The sequence below is a fragment of the Labrus mixtus genome, chromosome 21 (genome assembly GCF_963584025.1).
Source record: "Labrus mixtus chromosome 21, fLabMix1.1, whole genome shotgun sequence".
Taxonomy (NCBI): domain Eukaryota; kingdom Metazoa; phylum Chordata; class Actinopteri; order Labriformes; family Labridae; genus Labrus; species Labrus mixtus.
This window is the reverse complement of record NC_083632.1, coordinates 10,675,351-10,694,090: the sequence shown is the minus strand read 5'-3', so window position 1 is coordinate 10,694,090 and position 18,740 is coordinate 10,675,351. Positions and strand designations below refer to the sequence as shown.

General features: G+C 38.7%; 1 protein-coding gene across 2 annotated transcripts in view; it reads left to right on the top strand.

Moving 5' to 3' along the window:
- plce1 (phospholipase C, epsilon 1) overlaps positions 1-18,740 on the top strand; it is an 80,590-nt gene that overhangs the window by 37,828 nt on the left and 24,022 nt on the right. For both annotated transcript variants that reach the window (XM_061027789.1, XM_061027790.1), the window contains exons 8-14: positions 10,727-10,881; positions 11,238-11,405; positions 17,159-17,304; positions 17,486-17,633; positions 17,790-17,900; positions 18,012-18,121; positions 18,252-18,368. In XM_061027789.1, the coding sequence (XP_060883772.1) occupies positions 10,727-10,881; positions 11,238-11,405; positions 17,159-17,304; positions 17,486-17,633; positions 17,790-17,900; positions 18,012-18,121; positions 18,252-18,368 (955 nt within the window). The remainder of the gene's footprint in view (positions 1-10,726; positions 10,882-11,237; positions 11,406-17,158; positions 17,305-17,485; positions 17,634-17,789; positions 17,901-18,011; positions 18,122-18,251; positions 18,369-18,740) is intronic.

The following is an 18,740-nucleotide window of genomic DNA, read 5'->3' as shown; positions in this document are numbered from 1 at the left end:
AGACTAAATTTGAAATTGTATTGTGCGATCTTAGGAAAAGTTGTTTCGAGCTAATAGTACTCTTTCTTACAGAATATTGGCATGAATTTGACACATGACGCTTTGTTTGAAATCGACATGAAGATTCAGAAACAATGAAAACACCTGGTGTGTGAAAACATGTAAGTCTGTGCAAATTGCTATATCTGTCACTCCTTGTTTGTAACAGATTGTTACGGTCATTTCCATGTCCATTACAAAAACCAAAATGTACCTGCTGCACCAGTCTGTGCCTGCATTGTCTTAAAACACAGTATGGTCATTTGTGTTGTTGCCACTCAATTCTGTCTTGAGGCAGCATAGAGGATTGGCATACTTGAACACTTGAAAACTCTCTCTTAAGTAATCAGAAAAGTATTTCTCATCATTGAACTTGAGCCTTATTCATAAAGTAACATGCTTGGACTCTTTTACATACACAAAGAAGCCCAGCAATGCTCCTATTCTTCAATTAAAGGTCTTAAATATTGTTTTTCGGGTGATTCCAAAAGAGGAGGACATGCACACAGCTCACTCTAATGCTAACCTTTTCACACAAATCAGACACACATCCACACTCATATATGCACCTAAATTTCCTTAAGCCTACTGTAACTACCAGTACCAAGGACAACCATGCCAACATATATATGTATATATATATATACATATATACAGTATACAGTATAAACTGTCCAGAGAGAAGTTAGATGAGCATGCCTGAGTCATGTCTAAATACTAAAAATATCTACATCTGGAATATAAACAACACTGCACAAAAAAAACCCAATTGCACCTAGTTTTGAAAGGGACTGGGTTGGTTTGATTAGTTACCTCCAAAACTCACCTATTATTTTTAAAGAGTCTCAATACAACCCCTATTCCCTTTCTTTACATCATATATGCACCTTTAAACGAGAGAAGGAGGCTTGAACTCATCCTAATAGCACATGCACACCATGCTACTGGAACATGCACCGTACAAGTGGTCTACCTCCTCCAGAAAATCAAAGGGTTTTCCCTCACTGGTGAGGGTCATCTTTCTGTCACCTCCGTAGAAAAGCCATTGTGTTCTCTCTCCATACAAAGCTCTTCTGCTTTCATTTAGCCTTCATCCTGTTCTTGAATTTCAAATGCACCTGTCTTGTAAATGAAAATCCATTGTTACTAATATTGTTTTTAAATCTGTTTCTTTTGAGGTTGTACTTCTATTTTCCTTTTGTATTGTTTTGCTTCATTAGTTGTAATTAACATTGGATCAGAATAATCCTTTATTCCCTAGTCAAACTATGTGATTTGGTTTGTTGACCTTTAAAGCTAAGATCTGGATGGATTAGTATTCAATATTTCAAATATTGAGTAACCAGTAGCAACATGAAGTGTTACATCTGACAAAAAGTGGATATTCTTTCTTATTTTCAGGGAATTAAAAAAATATACAGATACTCCGAAAGACCTCTTTGTTACAACATAGAGATCCGATAATTATCAGGTTTTAATGTGTGTGTACAAGAATCACCTTTGATCTTCTTTTACCTTGTGAATACTTAGTGCTTGTGGTTATCCTACTGTTCCTCTCCTCTCCTAATAAGGTATTGATTTTAGATACAGTGTTATTCTAGCAAAACTGGGGCTGGAAGTACAATTTAGCAAACTCGATCACTGCCTCTGGCCCAAATGCTTTCAGGGATTACCGGGATAATCGCCTGGCAAACCTCAGTGTATTCTTAGAGTTTTAATGTGAGTGTTGAGAAGAGGAATGTTTAAAGACCTTCTTCCCGTGCCACGTCTACCTTAATGACATGACACTTTATTTTGCTGCGTCCTCTAATGTACAGTATGTACATGATTTATGTCTATCCGTCTGATGGCGATCATTGGGTTTTGCAAGCAGGTCAGGAGGAAAGTTTTGGAGATGATATATCATGGTGTTTAACAGGTTGAGTTTGCACATGTCGAGGTGAGTATGACAGGTTTGTGTTGTGAGGGTAAACTGACACCTTTAAAGACAAATACTGGTCCTGGAAAAAATGTCATCTGGGTAAGAGCGGGTAAAGGTCAGACGTGTGTGTGTGTGTGTGTGTGTGTGTGTGTGTGTGTGTGTGTGTGTGTGTGTGTGTGTGTGTGTGTGTGTGTGTGTGTGTGTGTGTGTGTGTGTGTGTGTGTGTGTGTGTGTGTGTGTGTGTGTGAGTGTGAGTGCGTGCGTGCGTGCCTAAATGGACCGAACAGAGTTGGCATCAGCATTAAAGTTACAGCCATGAAAATTGGACAGAGAATTAATGAGCAGACTGAGTGAGAAAGTGACAGACAGAGGGAAAAAGACAGAGTGCGATAGAGACAAACACAGTACTTCTCTGTGTCGTTATGTGTCGTTGCGTGTGTGTGTGTGTGTGTGTTGCTTGAATACAAATGGTGGAGATACCCGGGTCATAAAGGACATTATTTAATGCTGATGTTAGAGATAATTCACTACATTAGATAGAGAGGGCTTTTGTTTTTATAGAGCTTGCCTTTGTTGAATTAGTGGAGTCTGATACCCACTCAATGTATGTAAAAGATACTGTTGATATGTTAGGCTTTTGCACACAAATCATGCTATTTGCAACAAAATTAACATGATTTCTACATTTGATGTGAAGGCATTGGCCTATATTGTTTGATTTCTATCATTAGTTTTGTTTCAGTTGGTTACAGCTTGATATTACAGTTTGCCAATAATTTGGGGTCTATGACAGATATAAATTGGTATCAGGCGACATGAAACTTTTTTGTTCATTGAAGACAGATTTCAGATTTCAGAAAAGGGGTTAGATAGAAATGGCTCCATCACATTGTTTCTTCATTAGACCATGCCTAGAGGAGTATCACAGGTGAGCACATATGCACTTATTGGCTGATCAGTACATTTTCACTCGAAATGTACTCGTTTCCTTTTCAATCTCATAAATTCCATATTGGTTTGTATACAAATGCATTATATGATCATTAAAAGTCACCACTGTGGCATTCATACAGACATTATAGGTGATTGAATGATATACAATACTTAACTACTCTCATACTTACATAATTCTTAACACATTAAACATGCTAAAATAGTCCAGTAGTGGAGAATATTCTGCCATTTGAAGAAGACACTTTAGGCTCAACTTGATTGAAATGTTGGACGTTGTAAGGCTTGGATGATTGATACAAAATATTGATTAGATGTCATTGTAAAAGGATTGTTAGTTGCAGTCCTAATGAAGTCAGTTTATTTATTAGTTTCTTTCATTAGGTATTCTATTGTTTTGCTGTCATCCCTTATAGATTCACTTAAGAATCAAATTATTCAGTTTGTAAAGACAAAGTCAAGATTGAATTAATGAAAAAGTTGTAAAACTCGAAAAGAGAATTCATACAAAAACCAGCTGTGGTAGGAAAACACATGACATAATTATGACAAATTGATGCTTAAGATTAGTTGAGTCTGTATCATTCTTCACAAAGTGGATTTTTGTGTCCTTTCTATTTGCCTCATTCACTGCCAAAGAACACAAAGTTTTAGTAAGTAAAATAAAAAAATTGTCCGATGCCTTTAGGGATTTAACCATATTCATGTGAGCTATGAATGGTACTGGTTTTATTCCACTCCCTGACCGTGTTTCCTTTACAACACAATTTACTGCTGAAACAGAAGTAAGCAGTTCAGAGATCTGCAGCCATCCTCCCGGCTCAAAAATGCGTGTTTCTCTCTTCCTCTTCTGTTGTTGTACACTGTGTTGCTTAGTACCCATTGACAGCAGATGTGTTGAGGAATTGTACTGTATGGAATTGTCAAGGATTTTTCAGAGCACATAGTGTTTACGAAGCCATCATTGCTTAAACTTGAAAACTTGAACATGATTCACAAATTAAATGATTTTTGATAATGCACTGTATAAATAAATCATGTTTTTGCACTGGCTCTGGTGAAATCTAAGATCATATTTTGATTTAGATAACAGCCGAAGCTGCTAAGCTGTTGCTGTGACAAATAACAGCATGGGTTTGAATAAGGTTAGAGCAACTGTAACACTTCTTTTAGCAAACACACTGCTCTTACACTGTCGCCAGTTTTTTTCCATTTAAGGGAACCTCACTTCTTAAAAATGTTAGTGAAACTAGTTTCAAATATGTCTTGATTCATGCTCCAAGAAACAATTAAAGTGCTGAACATGCTTTATCTAGTGTAGGTTAGTGCTGCACAACACTTCCTTACTTTTGGACACTGCACAAAGTTATGCGTCATCCACAGCATTTTTAAATAAAACCAAATAACCAATAAGTCTCTGATTTTTAAAAATGATTTATTGAACGTTATACACCAATATAATGTCAGCTAGTGTTTTATACCAATTGTATTTTTTAACGTACTAGTATCAGTGGGGTACTCAATATTATGACCAATGCTCATGTGTCTAGGTATTGGGAACAAACATTGACAACATTACTCAGTCAGTGATTCTGTGTTAATGACTGGGTGACAGAGAGACAGACCCTCCCTTTTCGTGAAGTGGGTAGTCTGGTGTGCGGTCTAACTCTAGCGCATGTCTGTGAACTATGTAGTGTGTCAGTGAGGGGTGGGCAGGAGGCAGAGAGAGAGAGAGAGAGAGAGAGAGAGAGAGAGAGAGAGAGAGAGAGAGAGAGAGAGAGAGAGAGAGAGAGAGAGAGAGAGAGAGAGAGAGAGAGAGAGAGAGAGAGAGAGAGAGAGAGAGAGAGAGAGAGAGAGAGAGAGAGAGAGAGAGAGAGAGAGAGAGAGAGAGAGAGAGAGAGAGAGAGAGAGAGAGAGAGAGAAGCCAGGTGAGGGAGAAAAAGCAACATGCTGAGATACAGTGTGTGCAGCCAAAGACAGTTGAGGTTTGATTGAAATTGGAGAGAGAGAGAGTGAGTGAGTTAGAGAGAGAGCGAGCAGCTGCAGCAGATACTAGACAGGCTCAAATGTGGACAAGTGTACCTCGGTCACTGAGCTGTCGGTGGGGAAGCAGAGCGCCCAGCTGTATCTAGCAACCATGAAGCACTCTCACAGAATGGACTACAAGCTGATCAGTGAGTAGAGGAAAAGTGAGTTACAGTATGGCTGCTGCTGGCCGGGTGGATATGTAACCTTTAAACTGTTACTCGTGTTAAATGAACTGCTTTTGAATATATGTTAACAATAGTACTAAACACTACTCTGTCCAGTGTGGGCACACACTAGGTTAAGCATTATGAAAGATCCAGGGAAGTGAGTACACTGTGGTGAAAGTCATTATGTCAGTGTTAGAAATATATACTCATTATATATTACTCATTTATAAAAAAAAAATGTTTTAATTTCGTGTCATGTCTTCTTAGATGAGGATAGTTTCTTGCAGGATTCCTTGAACATAATTGTAAATCATTTTGTATTCAGTGGAATATATGGACAGTTCACGTTAACATCTGTTTTTGCTGTGTAATAGGTTCTGAATGATGGTTCACTGTTTCGCTGTTTGCCTTTTGAAAGTCTTTGCAGACCTAGGGTGTTGGAGTTCAACCATATGGTTAATTTTTTTATCCTATTTATTCTGTGTTTCTGATCTCTTCAAAACAACCTTTAGTTTGTTAAATGTCACTGTTGCCTTTGCTTATTTAAAAGAAAAAAACATATTTCCTTACAGCAACATTAAAGCATATCGTATCATCAGTTTTGCATACTGAATTGCAACATTGTAATTGTACAAAAATATTGTATTCAACACAAAAGTTCAAAACACCACGTCAGTAAAGTGGACAATAAGATTGTCATAAAACTTAATGGTTGAACAATGTTTGTGTTGTCCTTCATACCTGCCACCTGACAGGCTGACAGTGAAGAATTCCAGGGTCTCTAGGTGACTTTGCATTGAATTGACCCTAAGAATGAATGTCACACATGGCTGTGTGTATGTTTAGTCTCTTAAGATACAGGAATTCACTGTACAGGTAAAAAACACAAAAGCAACAAAATGACTCCAAGTCATGATGAAATTACACACCGAACTCATCTCTTAAACTTTGTTTTTACAGAGTGATGTGTGCCTCATTCAGAGTGTAGTTTGCTCAGATCAAGCTCACAAACCAACAGCTTGGACAATATGCATCTTTATCATCTCTAAATCTCCTAATTCACTTAAACTTGACTCAATTATTTGTCCTACTTTCTGGAATGTAAACATTGTATTCTGTACGTGTAGCCTTTTGTTTAGGTCTGAACATCTTATCTTCATGCTAGAAAGGTCATTGGAACCTATAAGTTATATTTACGTCCGCACGTGTCTCTGTGTGTGCTCGTAATGTTAACATCTCATCCAAGAGGGGAAACTCTGTGATAATTCAGTGTGCTCAGCAGTCTGACTCATCCATGTTTATTGCCTCTGCTGCTACTCTATCTCTTCATCTGTGTAATAAGGGTTCTTACTCTACTTATTTATATGTGAGAGTTTACTACAATTCTCTGATTTTATTTGCAAGTGCTTACTTGACCTTTCTTGTATGGTTGATTAGCAGTGCATGCTAACAAGGACAATGTAGTACCAGATTTTATTCACTGCATGTGTTTTATGCAATTGAATAATTTGTTATGTTTGAGCTGTGATCCAATAGGAAACTGCCGGATGCAGTTTGACTGGAGATTTTTGTTTTGTTATCTGAAAAATATACATTAAGACATTTAAAGGCCCGAAAGGCTGATTTGACGACAGTGCTTTGACCCAGGCTGTTTGTGCTGCACCTGTCTGAGTGCCCTACTTACTCAAGCACTGAAGCTGTCATCAGCTTTAAACGTGCTTCTGAGAACAGTGTACAGTAGGTGTGCACTTGGCTTGGGAAAAGAGACGGCGGAGGTTCTGTTCAAGGTTCCTCTCCTTTGGTATACATTCATATTTGATTTTCCAGTCTCAAGTGCCCACCCAGTGTTGGCAGTGAGTCAGGTACTGGTTGACTTGGAGTAATTAACAGATGCTGTATCCCACTGTGGGAGACTTGTTTTACCGGATTTGACATTGGGTTAAACCTATGAAGTGTTGATTTTGTTATACTGCACTCTATTATTATATCACCCGGTACTACTACTTAATCTGATGTACGATGATGGAGAAAGTGTTTGTGATGGTTAAAGTAAAATAGTACTGATGTCATCAGAGATGTGGCAGATATAACAGAAAACCACAACAAAGAGTCAGGCCCCATTCCCAACACAGGGTGTTACTTCACTTCAAGTATTAAGTTCCACACAAATTTCATTGCAATTTTCTGTTTCTTTTGTCTAAAGTTTACGTTCCTTAGCCTAATGTCATTTTAATGTTGTTAAATGTTTTTAAATAGTGCACATGCAGGAATTTAGAAAGAAAAATAAATAGTTTGTCTAGATTAGACATCAGTGCATTACAAACTAAAATGCTGTTTGGATAAATCTAACACACACACACACACACACACACACACACACACACACACACACACACACACACACACACACACACACACACACACACTCACCTGTATATCCTGCTTCTCTTGATGTCATGCTAATTTTCAAAACAGAAATTTTGGTTAAAAAGGATGTTCAATCGATCTACCCCATTCATCAACACATTTACAAACACACACTTAAACACACACACACACACACACACACACACATACCAGTATTCAGTCACACACATCCACATGCATAGGGCATTTGTATTCAGCGTGCATTACCGATGAGTAAACCTCTGCATTAAAATCACAGAGGCTTCATGGTACATTAGTCCAGGCTCAGGTCGTCCTGCTCTCGCAGCCTTGTTTGCTGCATGCTCAATGTTACTCATCAGTGTGTTTCACACTGGTGTAACGGGTCAGCAGGCTTCATCTCATGAGTCCAAACAGCTTTTATTAGAAACACTTATCACAGTGACCCAAGATCTCAGCCCCGGTGTTTATTTATCACAGCTTTCTGTTGTCGTTGAAGATGATTGTGCTGATTGTGTGAAGCTTTGCAGGCATTAGTTTGAAATATCATGAATAACAAATGATAAGAGACACATTAGATTGATGATAACATTTTAGTGATGCTTTTTATTTAAATGCATCGATTACAATCTGAGTCCTAGATCTTCAACATAGAACGGTAGTGTTGTTTTGCTTTAATTCATTCTCTCTTGAGAGCTTTTTGTCTTTGCCTTGTCTGCCTGTGTGTTTCCCAGTTTAAAGGATGAATACATGAATGGCAGAGGCCTTTGGTGGGTCATGAAATTCATATCATTAATATCAGTCATTTCACGGAGTCTCCATTTCCACTTTAGAAGGGTTAAAATATCAACATGTAGGTCTAAGGTAGACATGGGAAGATGATGGTTGTAGGTCTTAGATGTTTAAACTTTGCTTATTTTGTCTTGACAGGATTTTACAGTTGAACAGTTTCAGTCTATGTGTGCTTTACTGTTTGTTTTTATGTATCTATGTCGCTGCTTATCTTGTGCCTGCTACAATATTTATGTCTGGAGTTGCAGTTTTTATGTCTGTTTTACAGTGTTGTTGTATCATGAGTGTATGTTATTTTCTAAAAGCTTAACCACAGACAAGGACTGCTAATTAGCCCTGGCTAGAAGTCCTAGATACATTTCATCAGTTACACTTTAATTATATGTAACAATGTCTAAATGTATTGTCCCTGACAAATAAATTGATGGCAATTTACCTGTACAAGAAAGTTGCTGACAAAAAAAAGAATTTGATGACCCACATATAAACCCACATCTTGACTACATGGTGACATTTTTCAACATAATTAAATACTTATGTGACAGAATGTGAAACAAACTTAGATTTTTTTTTGCATGTTCAATTTTTAGTCTTCGCTCTTTCTTTTAACACAAACATTTTGATAAAAAATGACTTCCACCTCGATATTTTTAAACAAACCATGAGTCATAACCTAGAATGAGTCTCTCTGTTGAGCATTTTTAGGATTTAGTGGATTGTGCTGAATAACTCTGATAGTTAGTTTTCACCTACTGCATCGTCTAAACTACAACATTTCATCTTTTCCATTTAACTCTTACTTTATCTTATCTCTTATCCTTTCTACAGCTATACCTCTTCTGCCCTCATGTCTATATCTCTGTTTTTCCATCCCTTGTTTTCTTGCTTGCGTGAATTATTTTTTCAACATCTTTATCTGCTCTGACCTTAACGCAAGGTTTCAAAGTTTCTTTCAGTTTATTCTTCCCAGTCTTCTTTTTCTAAGCTTCTTTTGTATGTTTGAAGATGTTCTCCTCCATCTCTTAAGACTATTCTGCCTTTTATTACACACACACACACACACACACACACACACACACACACACACACACACACACACACACACACACACACACACACACACACACACACACACAGTTCATTATAGGAGCTGTTCAGCCGGATCCACAAATCAAACTGTGCAAATAAGCAATTTTTTCTGCAGAGCAGTTACTGCTGTTACCATGGCTACCTGCTGAACATCTCAAGGGTTACCAAGGACAACCTTTAAGTGTGTTCTTGTATATGTATCAGCATCAGTTTTGTGAACAATGTGTGTGTAAGGCAGTGGGAGTGGGGTAGGTAATTTTCTCTGACTATGACAGTTTACATAAACCAGGAAGAGTCTGTCTAATTCCTGGACTTAAATCAGGTTAATATACGTCTCCTTTCCTTCATGCTTTTGTAAACATTGTATAACTCACTTGTTTTACGCGCTAAACGGACTCCTGTGGAGTAAAGCATGGATACAATGCAGGAAAAAGGGGCCATGCACAAAAGCTCGATCCACGTGCATACAACCACTGTAAAACGACGTCTCCCTTCTGTCTTCAGTGCTGTGCCATACCTTAGGTTAGACCAGTCTGCAAAATGCAGAATTAAAAGTCTAGTGTAAGTCCGAGAGATAGTCTCTAAAAGAAAAGAAAAAAAAAAGGTTCTGTATATTACTGCAGTCTGATGAAAATGCTCATAAAAAAAAAACCTATAAATGGTTCCTGGAAAAGTTCCTTCAGTGGAAACAAGCCTAATAGTTTATGTGGCACTCATCCCAACAATGTACAGTTTGCCTACCTGGCGGCTCCACCACCAGGGTAGAAAGTGTCCATTAGATCTTTGTTAGCAGAAATGAGGACAGCTTTGTTTGTGTGTAAGCAGTAAGACTAATTGACTTGACTGAAATCCAAACACAGGAGCTGGCAGGTGATCAATGCTGTTTACTTGCTGAGGCTGAAGTGTGCAGACTGCTCTTGGCCTCTTGTTGGGGGGAGGGGGGAGTTTGTGGTATGCAGGGATTGATGGTTCAGAAGATTTGAGACATTCAGTTTAATCCTGGAAAAGAGACGAGCATTTCTTTGAGGCTTTAAACTTTTATGGTGAAAGGGAAACATCAAAGTAGATCAATGTCTCAGATTGAATCCCTCCTCTCCCTAAGATTCTTCTTTTTTTAATCAGAATCAGCAGTCTCCATGTTCTTGCGATATTAGTGAAGACAACTCATTCCTCCTTCTTTCCTTCTTTCTGTCCATTATTGATTGTCTTTCCTCTTTTTCTTCCTCACTGTGTGTTGATGTGTTCTGGTGTTTTCTCCAATCTCCTACAATACCAGCTCGATGTTCATATGTGATAAAGCAGGATCAACAATTTTTAATTCATGATCTCTTTTCCTCTCTATTTGTCCAACCAGAGCGTCAGCTGGCTAACAGTATGAGCAGCAACAGCTCTCTTCCTCCCAGCATCAGTGGGATTAGTAAGGAGCTGGCAGATGTGCGCCACCTTGTTCAGTTTCCCGAGGAGATCGCCTGTATCCTCACCGAGCAAGAGCAGCAGCTCTACAAACGGGTGGGCAAAACTTACACAAACACATATCAGATTTGAAGAATATTTTCAAATATTTGTTGTAAGAGGAAGAGTTTGAGTTCAAAGAGGAATTATTATAATCTTTCAGGCATTGATTTTTTTCTACAATGTTAATGCCAGAAATGTTTTTCAAGCAAAAATAAATCTTCTGTATAGAATGCTTAGAAAACAAAACTGATAAACATTACAATATTTATTATTGTAGTTTTTTACCATGTCAAATTTTTACAAGATAACATGAGATTAGAAAGACCAGCGTCATGAGATCGAGTGTATTTCTAAGCTTACAGAAATGAAAACTCACTCATCTGTTCCTTCCATACTCTATCTGTCTGCAGGTCTTTCCCTTGGACTACCTTTGTTTCTTGACTCGAGATCTGGGCAGTCCCGAGTGTCAAACCAAACGCCACCCGAGCCTCAAGGCCTCGCTGTCAGTGCCTGCTATGCCTACCCAGAGTGCCCAGCCCAGCAACGCTGTGGAGGACCTAGTGGCACGATTCAATGAGGTGAGAATACTTGTGATAAAATATGTAAGGCTTTAGAATAAAAAAAAAGATTCCCTATTTATCATAGTCACACATTTGTCATTCATATGTCATACACAGATAAGTGTTGAGATCAGTCTGTTCTGAAACATGTGTCAAGTCTATAAAAAATCATAAAGGAGGTATCCCTGAATTCGGAGAAGGAAGCTAGAGACACATTAGATTACAACTAGTACCAGCAAGTTAAAGGCATCTATGTTTGAAAAATTACTTCAGGGATCACCTCTACTTCAAACCTTACATTTTTTTTTGTTTTTTTGATGCCATTCCAAATGTGTGCTGTAAGCCCTCTGAAGATATCAGGATGAATTTGTTTAAAAGAGCCGTGATTTATCATATCCTTGCACAGTCATCTTATATCTTACAAGCTCGGTTTTTACAGCATGATTGAAGTCAGGATGAGATCACTCGAAAAGAAGTGATACCAATCAGAAAACTATGTCGAGTAGTTTTATGGGTTGACTCCTGAATGCTCTGAACAACTTTTTCAAATGACACCATAAAAACAGGGAAACAGGGAGAGAACTTACCTATTGGGAACATACTGATAAAAAACAGAGTGCTTCTCCTGCTCGAGAGACTGAATTTGACTGCCTTACATGACATCATCGGACAGAATCAAAACGTACCTTGAGATCTGACATGAATGTTAAAACCTGGAATTCAAAGCAGACCAGTAATTTTGTTTTCCTTCAGCTGGGTTTGCTTTTTTGCATTTGCCGTCTGAGTCATACCAACCTATCCGCCCCTGACTGAAACACACACTGTGTGTGTACACACACACACACACACACACACACACACACATACATGCACACACTCGCAGCAGTGTAAGTTGGCTTAAGCTTCTCTGCTGGGCCTGGTGTCTCTCCTGGTGAGTGACTTTGAGAATAAACAATCACATCTCTGAAATGCTCAGAAAGAGGAAAGTGAGAGAGTTTGAGATTGGAAGAGAATAATGATGTCATCTTTAAGTTGCATCAGCTGGTTTCATTTAAGGCAGAGAGACACAAGAGAGACACACAAAATGTGCATTGTAGCCATATACGGGCACAATGGAGTGAGAGTCAAATGACAACAGAGCAGACGCTGATGAAGCCTGCAAGTGGCTTCACGTTTCAACACTTGATAGAGAAGATGAGATGCCGATGGAGTTTGCTGTTATTTCTGATGAAAAATGCTCAGAAAATGAAATACTGAGCCTTTTAAGGCCCAAGTATAAAAAGATAACAAGCCTTTTGTAAATCTGTTCCCAGAGTTTACAAATCTGTGCACACATTTAGAATCCATACCCTTTTGGAAACTGTGCACAGATTTGCAATTTGTGTGCACAGATTTGTAAACTCTGGGAACAGATTTGCAAACAGCTTTTTATTTTTACCTGAGCCTTCAGGGCCTCAGTATTTTTTATTCTTTTATAACAAGGGAATTATAGTGGCTCTATTCACCATGAATCTGACAAATAAATCAATTTAAGTAAGTCACAACAACTGATTTAAAAAAAGATTTGGTCAAGCATTTTAGACCTTTTTTTTTTCTCCCTGTGTTGTATAGATGAATCCAGAAGGATGTTAATGCAGGATCTTTGGCTTTGGGAAATCAACATAGGCTGTTAAACTCAACTTCCACACATTTGGATCTGGGTCTGATTTATTTTCCTCAACTCTTTACAAACAACATTTTGTGAATTTTTTTCATCAGCATTTCCCAAAAACCATCAAATGGTTTTGAGTATGGAAGTGAGTGATTCTGCACTTTGGGTCTCTCTCCGTCTGACGTGTTAAACTTTGACAGTTAGGAGTACAGTGTGTGCTCATGTGCTGAGTGTGTAACAGTTCTCTGTCAACCTTGGTTATGTAATTGATGAATCAAGGAGAAACTGACCCTCATAGTTGGACTAATAACATAGCACGTTTGGAGACGGACAGACGGAGACACAGACATCAAAGAGGGATCAAACTATCATGAATAACATATCTGCTATTTTTAAGGACACTGTTTGTACATCTCCTGTCCTTATCTCTTTTTCCTCCCCTTTGTTTTTCTCTTGTGTGCTATTACACTCTCTATATATAGCATGCCTTCATATCCTGTCTATAATCTCTCATACACAACACTAAGTACACATTTATGCGATCTGGAATATCAGAAGATATGCCAACTATACACTGCCTTGATCTGTGGCGATTCAAAAAGCCTCTCTGCAGACTGTCAGCGTGGTTCGGATGGTGACTGTAACTCAACCCAGCTGCTGAGTACAAGTGACTGATAGCAGATTTTCACATCGGCGCTCACATCCTGGCACGCACAGAGCAGGGGAGGGACAGATAAGAGTCTGTAGGTTAGCAGGGTTGTTTGTCAGCCATGTACAGTAGATTTGTCTAGAAACAGCTCCAGGACTGATGTTCTGTACCTCACCATCTGTATCTGATCTGTCTGACTAAAGGCAAAGGTTAGAAAACAATCACTGTATGTGATTAATCTAATCAGCTTATTTAAAAAGTGATCTATGTAATTACAAGCAGTCTGCAACACAAAGATAAGGTTGAGCAGTTTGATATGATAAACCAGTGTTATGAGAACTAAGAGGGCATAGTGGGAGAAAGAATTAAGTTTGTTTTTTATAATGAAATGTTTGCAGGAGGGTTAATTACAAGTTTATATGAGGGCATTTGACCTTTTTTTGTTATTGACAGAAGAGATAGAGACTGTCAAATCAGGGAGATCTTCACATTTCAGTAACATGGTTTGTTGGTTGATCTTCTAGATAGCTTGATAACAATGTGACAGAACCACAGCAGTGCAATATATTTCATCACAGTTGCTCTATTTTTTGGGCAAAAACAGTGAAAAGTAAACAACATAGATGATGTTAAGTTGCCTTTTTGATATACCGTCATTTTTAGAAAAGCTTAGTCCCTGTAGTCTTTCCAGATGTTATGATACTCGAGATGTCAAAATGTTTCATACTTTTCTGTGAAAATTAAGGATCTCTCTTCCACGTCTACTAAAAAGCTGATCTTTTACCTTGGATAAAAACAGTTGAGGAAACAGACCCACCCTAAGATCCATTGATTAGCCATTCTGGAGCTTTCAATTATATCAAATGATTATCAGATGATAGAGGAGCTACACTTTTAAAGCAATAAGAAGTCAAATGTACAAAAGGTTTTGGAAAACATTAAGATTCAGTAAATTATCGTTGTCCTGCCTCATGTGACACAGTTATTGAACCGCTGGGAGCATATATCGATATTCCAATAACAAAGTGGATCCCAATGTTTGATTGTATAGTAAAGTATGATGTTGTATTATATCATATGGTATGGTATGGTGTATGATATGGTTATGGTGTCTTATCATATGGTATCGTAACATCTTGTTTCCCACTCCTAATTCACAAGTCTCTGACAAACTCCACCTGCCTGTCGAGATAAAGTGATATGGTAGAATGCTCTAGAACAGTGATTCTGAACTCCTCTAGCCCCAGGACCCACCACCAACTCCTCAGTGAAACATCGCGACCCAAATTTATGATATTTTTCAACCAATCAGATTTATTTACTGGAAAAATTGTGCAGTTTGGACCTCAGTTGGTCAAGAATAAACTTGAACCTCAGTTACATTGAGCTTTAAGTTAAATGAAACGTGTTCTTTCAGGTCTGCTGGAGGAGTATCTTTCATGGGTCTCAGTTTGAGTAAATAGAGAGTCGACGTTAGTGAGTACAGTTTTAGAGGAGACAGTCTGAGATGGATTACATTTTCACAGTAACCTTCCCCACCCTGAGCCCCCTTCATGCTCATGCTTCTATCACGCAGGAATGCATCAAATGGTTTGCTTTCCTTCACTCATATTAGATAGGGAGAAAATCTGAGACTTCAAATAGCTGCTGGTCATCATTTGAAACTCACTCATGGTAATAGTGTAATGGTTTGTTGAGTCTGCCAAAGAAAATGTAACTTTTTATCATAGACTGTAGAATATATGTTTATGAGGTAAGATGTGTGTAAGCACAGGCCCTTATCGAACATGTCTGTATATACTGTGTGTTCACTTGTATATACAGTAAGTGCCTGAGGTTGATATGTGAGTATCTATGTCCTCATACCTTGTGAAGGTATGTAAGGGTCTGTATCGTGTACATGAGGAGGGGGTTTGGTTACATGTGTTATGTAGCATTTTGTAGTTTACTGGCTAAGATGACATAGATGAAAAAGAAGTCAAAGAAACAACCTCAAACAAATGTCTACATATTCTTTACGTGTGTGTGTGTGTGTGTGTGTGTGTGTGTGTGTGTGTGTGTGTGTGTGTGTGTGTGTGTGTGTGTGTGTGTGTGTGTGTGTGTGTGTGTGTGTGTGTGTGTGTGTGTGTGTGTGTGTGTGTGTGTGTGTGTGTGTGTGTGTGTGTGTGTGTGTGTGTGTGTGTGTGTGTGTGTGCGTGTTGCTGTGGCTTTTTTTAGTCCCTGTGAAGTCTGATTGAGGTGGGCTTACAGATCCTTACATAACCCAGTAACAGAACTCTGGACCAGGGGAATGTTTTTACCTCACGCAAGGGGGGTTAGGGAGTTTGTGTGTGTTTGCGCGTGTGAAAACATCCATGAGGTAAAATGACATAGAGATACACACACTATAGTGTATCTCGTGCTTTGTTTCTCCACTGTCAAGCCCTTTTTTTTATCAGCAGCGTTATTAATGCTTCATTAAGAAAGTTGAGTGGAGTGGAGAGAAAAGGAGCTCAATTAAAATCTGTGCTTGTGGGTGTGTGCGTGTCAGTCTCAGAGAATGGGAAAGGAAGCTGTCACTGATACATATCTTTCTCTTACATCGTGTCGTTTTTGCGAGAACTTGAGGGCAGTCAGCACAGTGACAGAGTGCAGCTGATAGATATCTGATTCTCATTCTTTCTTCTGTCTGTGTGTGTGTGTGTGTGTGTGTGTGGCCAGCTGGCTAAGTTCCTGTGCATACATCACTGCTTTAGACACAGCCTGCCATACCAGAATTCAAAAGCATGCCATGAGCACGAGTAAGACCACACACACAATACAGAGTTTCAGCTGAGCGTCACTTGGCTGTGGACCTCATGTCTCATGTCTCACTGGGTTCTAACACTCCTAGTAACAGCCTTGTTGTAACACACTTTTCTCTGATTCGATGGATAAGATCAACCTTCATGTGGATTGTCCAATCAGAGGAGTTCACCATTAAAATGTTTTCCTCAGCATTTTGCATCCTCATTAAGGCCTATGTGATCATTTATTTTATCCCCACAGAGGATTTATTTTGATCTGTTTTTATTAAATTATGTTAATAATGAAAAACATAACTTTGTAAAAATGAGAACCGTGCAATACTTTTTATCATTGATGCACTGCAAGAATTTGCAATACAAATAAATAAAAATACCAATAAATTAATAAACCTCCCCCAGAAATCAATCAGCTTTTTGGATTTATTTTGTAATGAGGAGAACATTGTCATAAACAGACTGTGAGTTGTAGCTAATATGCACTTTTTTGGTTTATTCAATATCATCTCACATTGCATATTTTGTCATATTGTGAAGGCATCATATAAAATCAATCAATCCAGAAAGAAAACCTTTTTTTTTTGTTTATACTTCATTTTTTCTGCATCTTTAAATGAAAAGTTTCGCCTGCATTCAACAAAGGTTTTCAAATCATTTTCAATGTGTTTCTATGACTCTGTTTCCACAGGTGAGTTCTTGGGTGACGTGGCTGATCTTGACAGCAGGGTCCATGGAGGAGAAGAGGGAAGTGTTCTCCTACCTCGTCCATGTGGCTAAATGCTGTTGGAACATGGGAAACTACAACAGTGTCATGGAGTTCCTGGCTGGACTCAGGTTTAAAGGCACACACCAGCACTAACTCACTCACATACCCTATACAGAGATGTACAACAGTGTTTTAGTAGCCTTTTTCCCCTTTTTGTTAGTTTTAATAACCTGCACCAATTTCGACAATAAATAATAAATAAATAATCCAATTTACCGACTGATATTTGAGATTATCTTCATCCTTCAGGTCCCGTAAGGTGCTGAAGATGTGGCAGTTCATGGATCAGTCTGACATCGAAACAATGAGGAGCCTGAAGGACGCCATGGCTCAGCACGAGTCTTCTGCTGAGTACAAGAAGGTGGTGACCAGAGCTCTGAATATCCCAGGATGCAAGGTGGGATGCTGTTTATTCATGTGGTCTAGTTTGTCATCAATAATCTTTTTAAGTTGTTATGTTGTATGACTTACAACAGTCTTACTTATTTAAGACTGTAGTAAAGTTACATGATTAAAGTAAAACCTTTAATTGAGATGAGTTTTCGCCTTACAGGTGGTGCCATTCTGTGGGGTTTTTCTAAAAGAGCTCGGTGACGCTCTGGATGGGACAGCAAGCATCATTAGCCTCAAACAACCTCCAGATCACACAGAGGACTCAATAGAGGTACAGTAAACAACCATGAGCTAACATGAAAACATCCAGCAGACCAGACCCAGACCATAAGAAGAACCAGACATCATCCATCTTGTTCTTTTTCCGTCTGCCTCTCTCCAGTTTGTTTCCGAGTACAGCGGCCAGCACAACTTCATGTCGCGCTCTGGTTCAGACGGTCTGCACGTTCCAGAGAAGGAAGCTACCGTCAGCAACATCCTCCAGATTATCAGGTACAAGTCAAGACCATTAAATAACACTTTGACTCTTCTGTTGTTGTATGCTTAATTTCCCACTGTTTCTTGTCACACCATATTTCTTTGTTCTAAACATTTCTTGCACTCTTGTCTTTCTGCTCCTCAGATCTTGTAATCGGAGTTTGGAGGCAGAGGATCCTGATGATGCCTCCACCAGTCCTTCTTCTACCGGCCCATCCCTTTCATCCCGAAACAACTCCTTCAGGGATCGCTGCCGCAATCAGTCAGTATCACTTTTTTCCTTCACTACTTTTCTTTCACATATGCTTTTTAGCATTTTGTTTTTACCCCAAAGGCTCAAAGATGTCACAGTTTGCAGAACCTGGTAGCTCTGGATCTCTTCAGAAATGACTGTCTTGCTTAAGGATACAGTAAAGTGTAATGATACAGTATACCAATAACTGAGGCTGAGGGATGATCTCTGAGTGTGGGGGATGTTGCGCAGTTATGACCAAGCTCATTAGATAAACAGTAGAGTATCAGAAGGCACATAGCATGTGAGCCAAGCCATCAAAACCCTGGCAAATCACTTTTTATTCTCTGTTTTTGGTCATTCTTTCTTTCATTCTGGCTGTTAACGTCAACTTGTATCTTT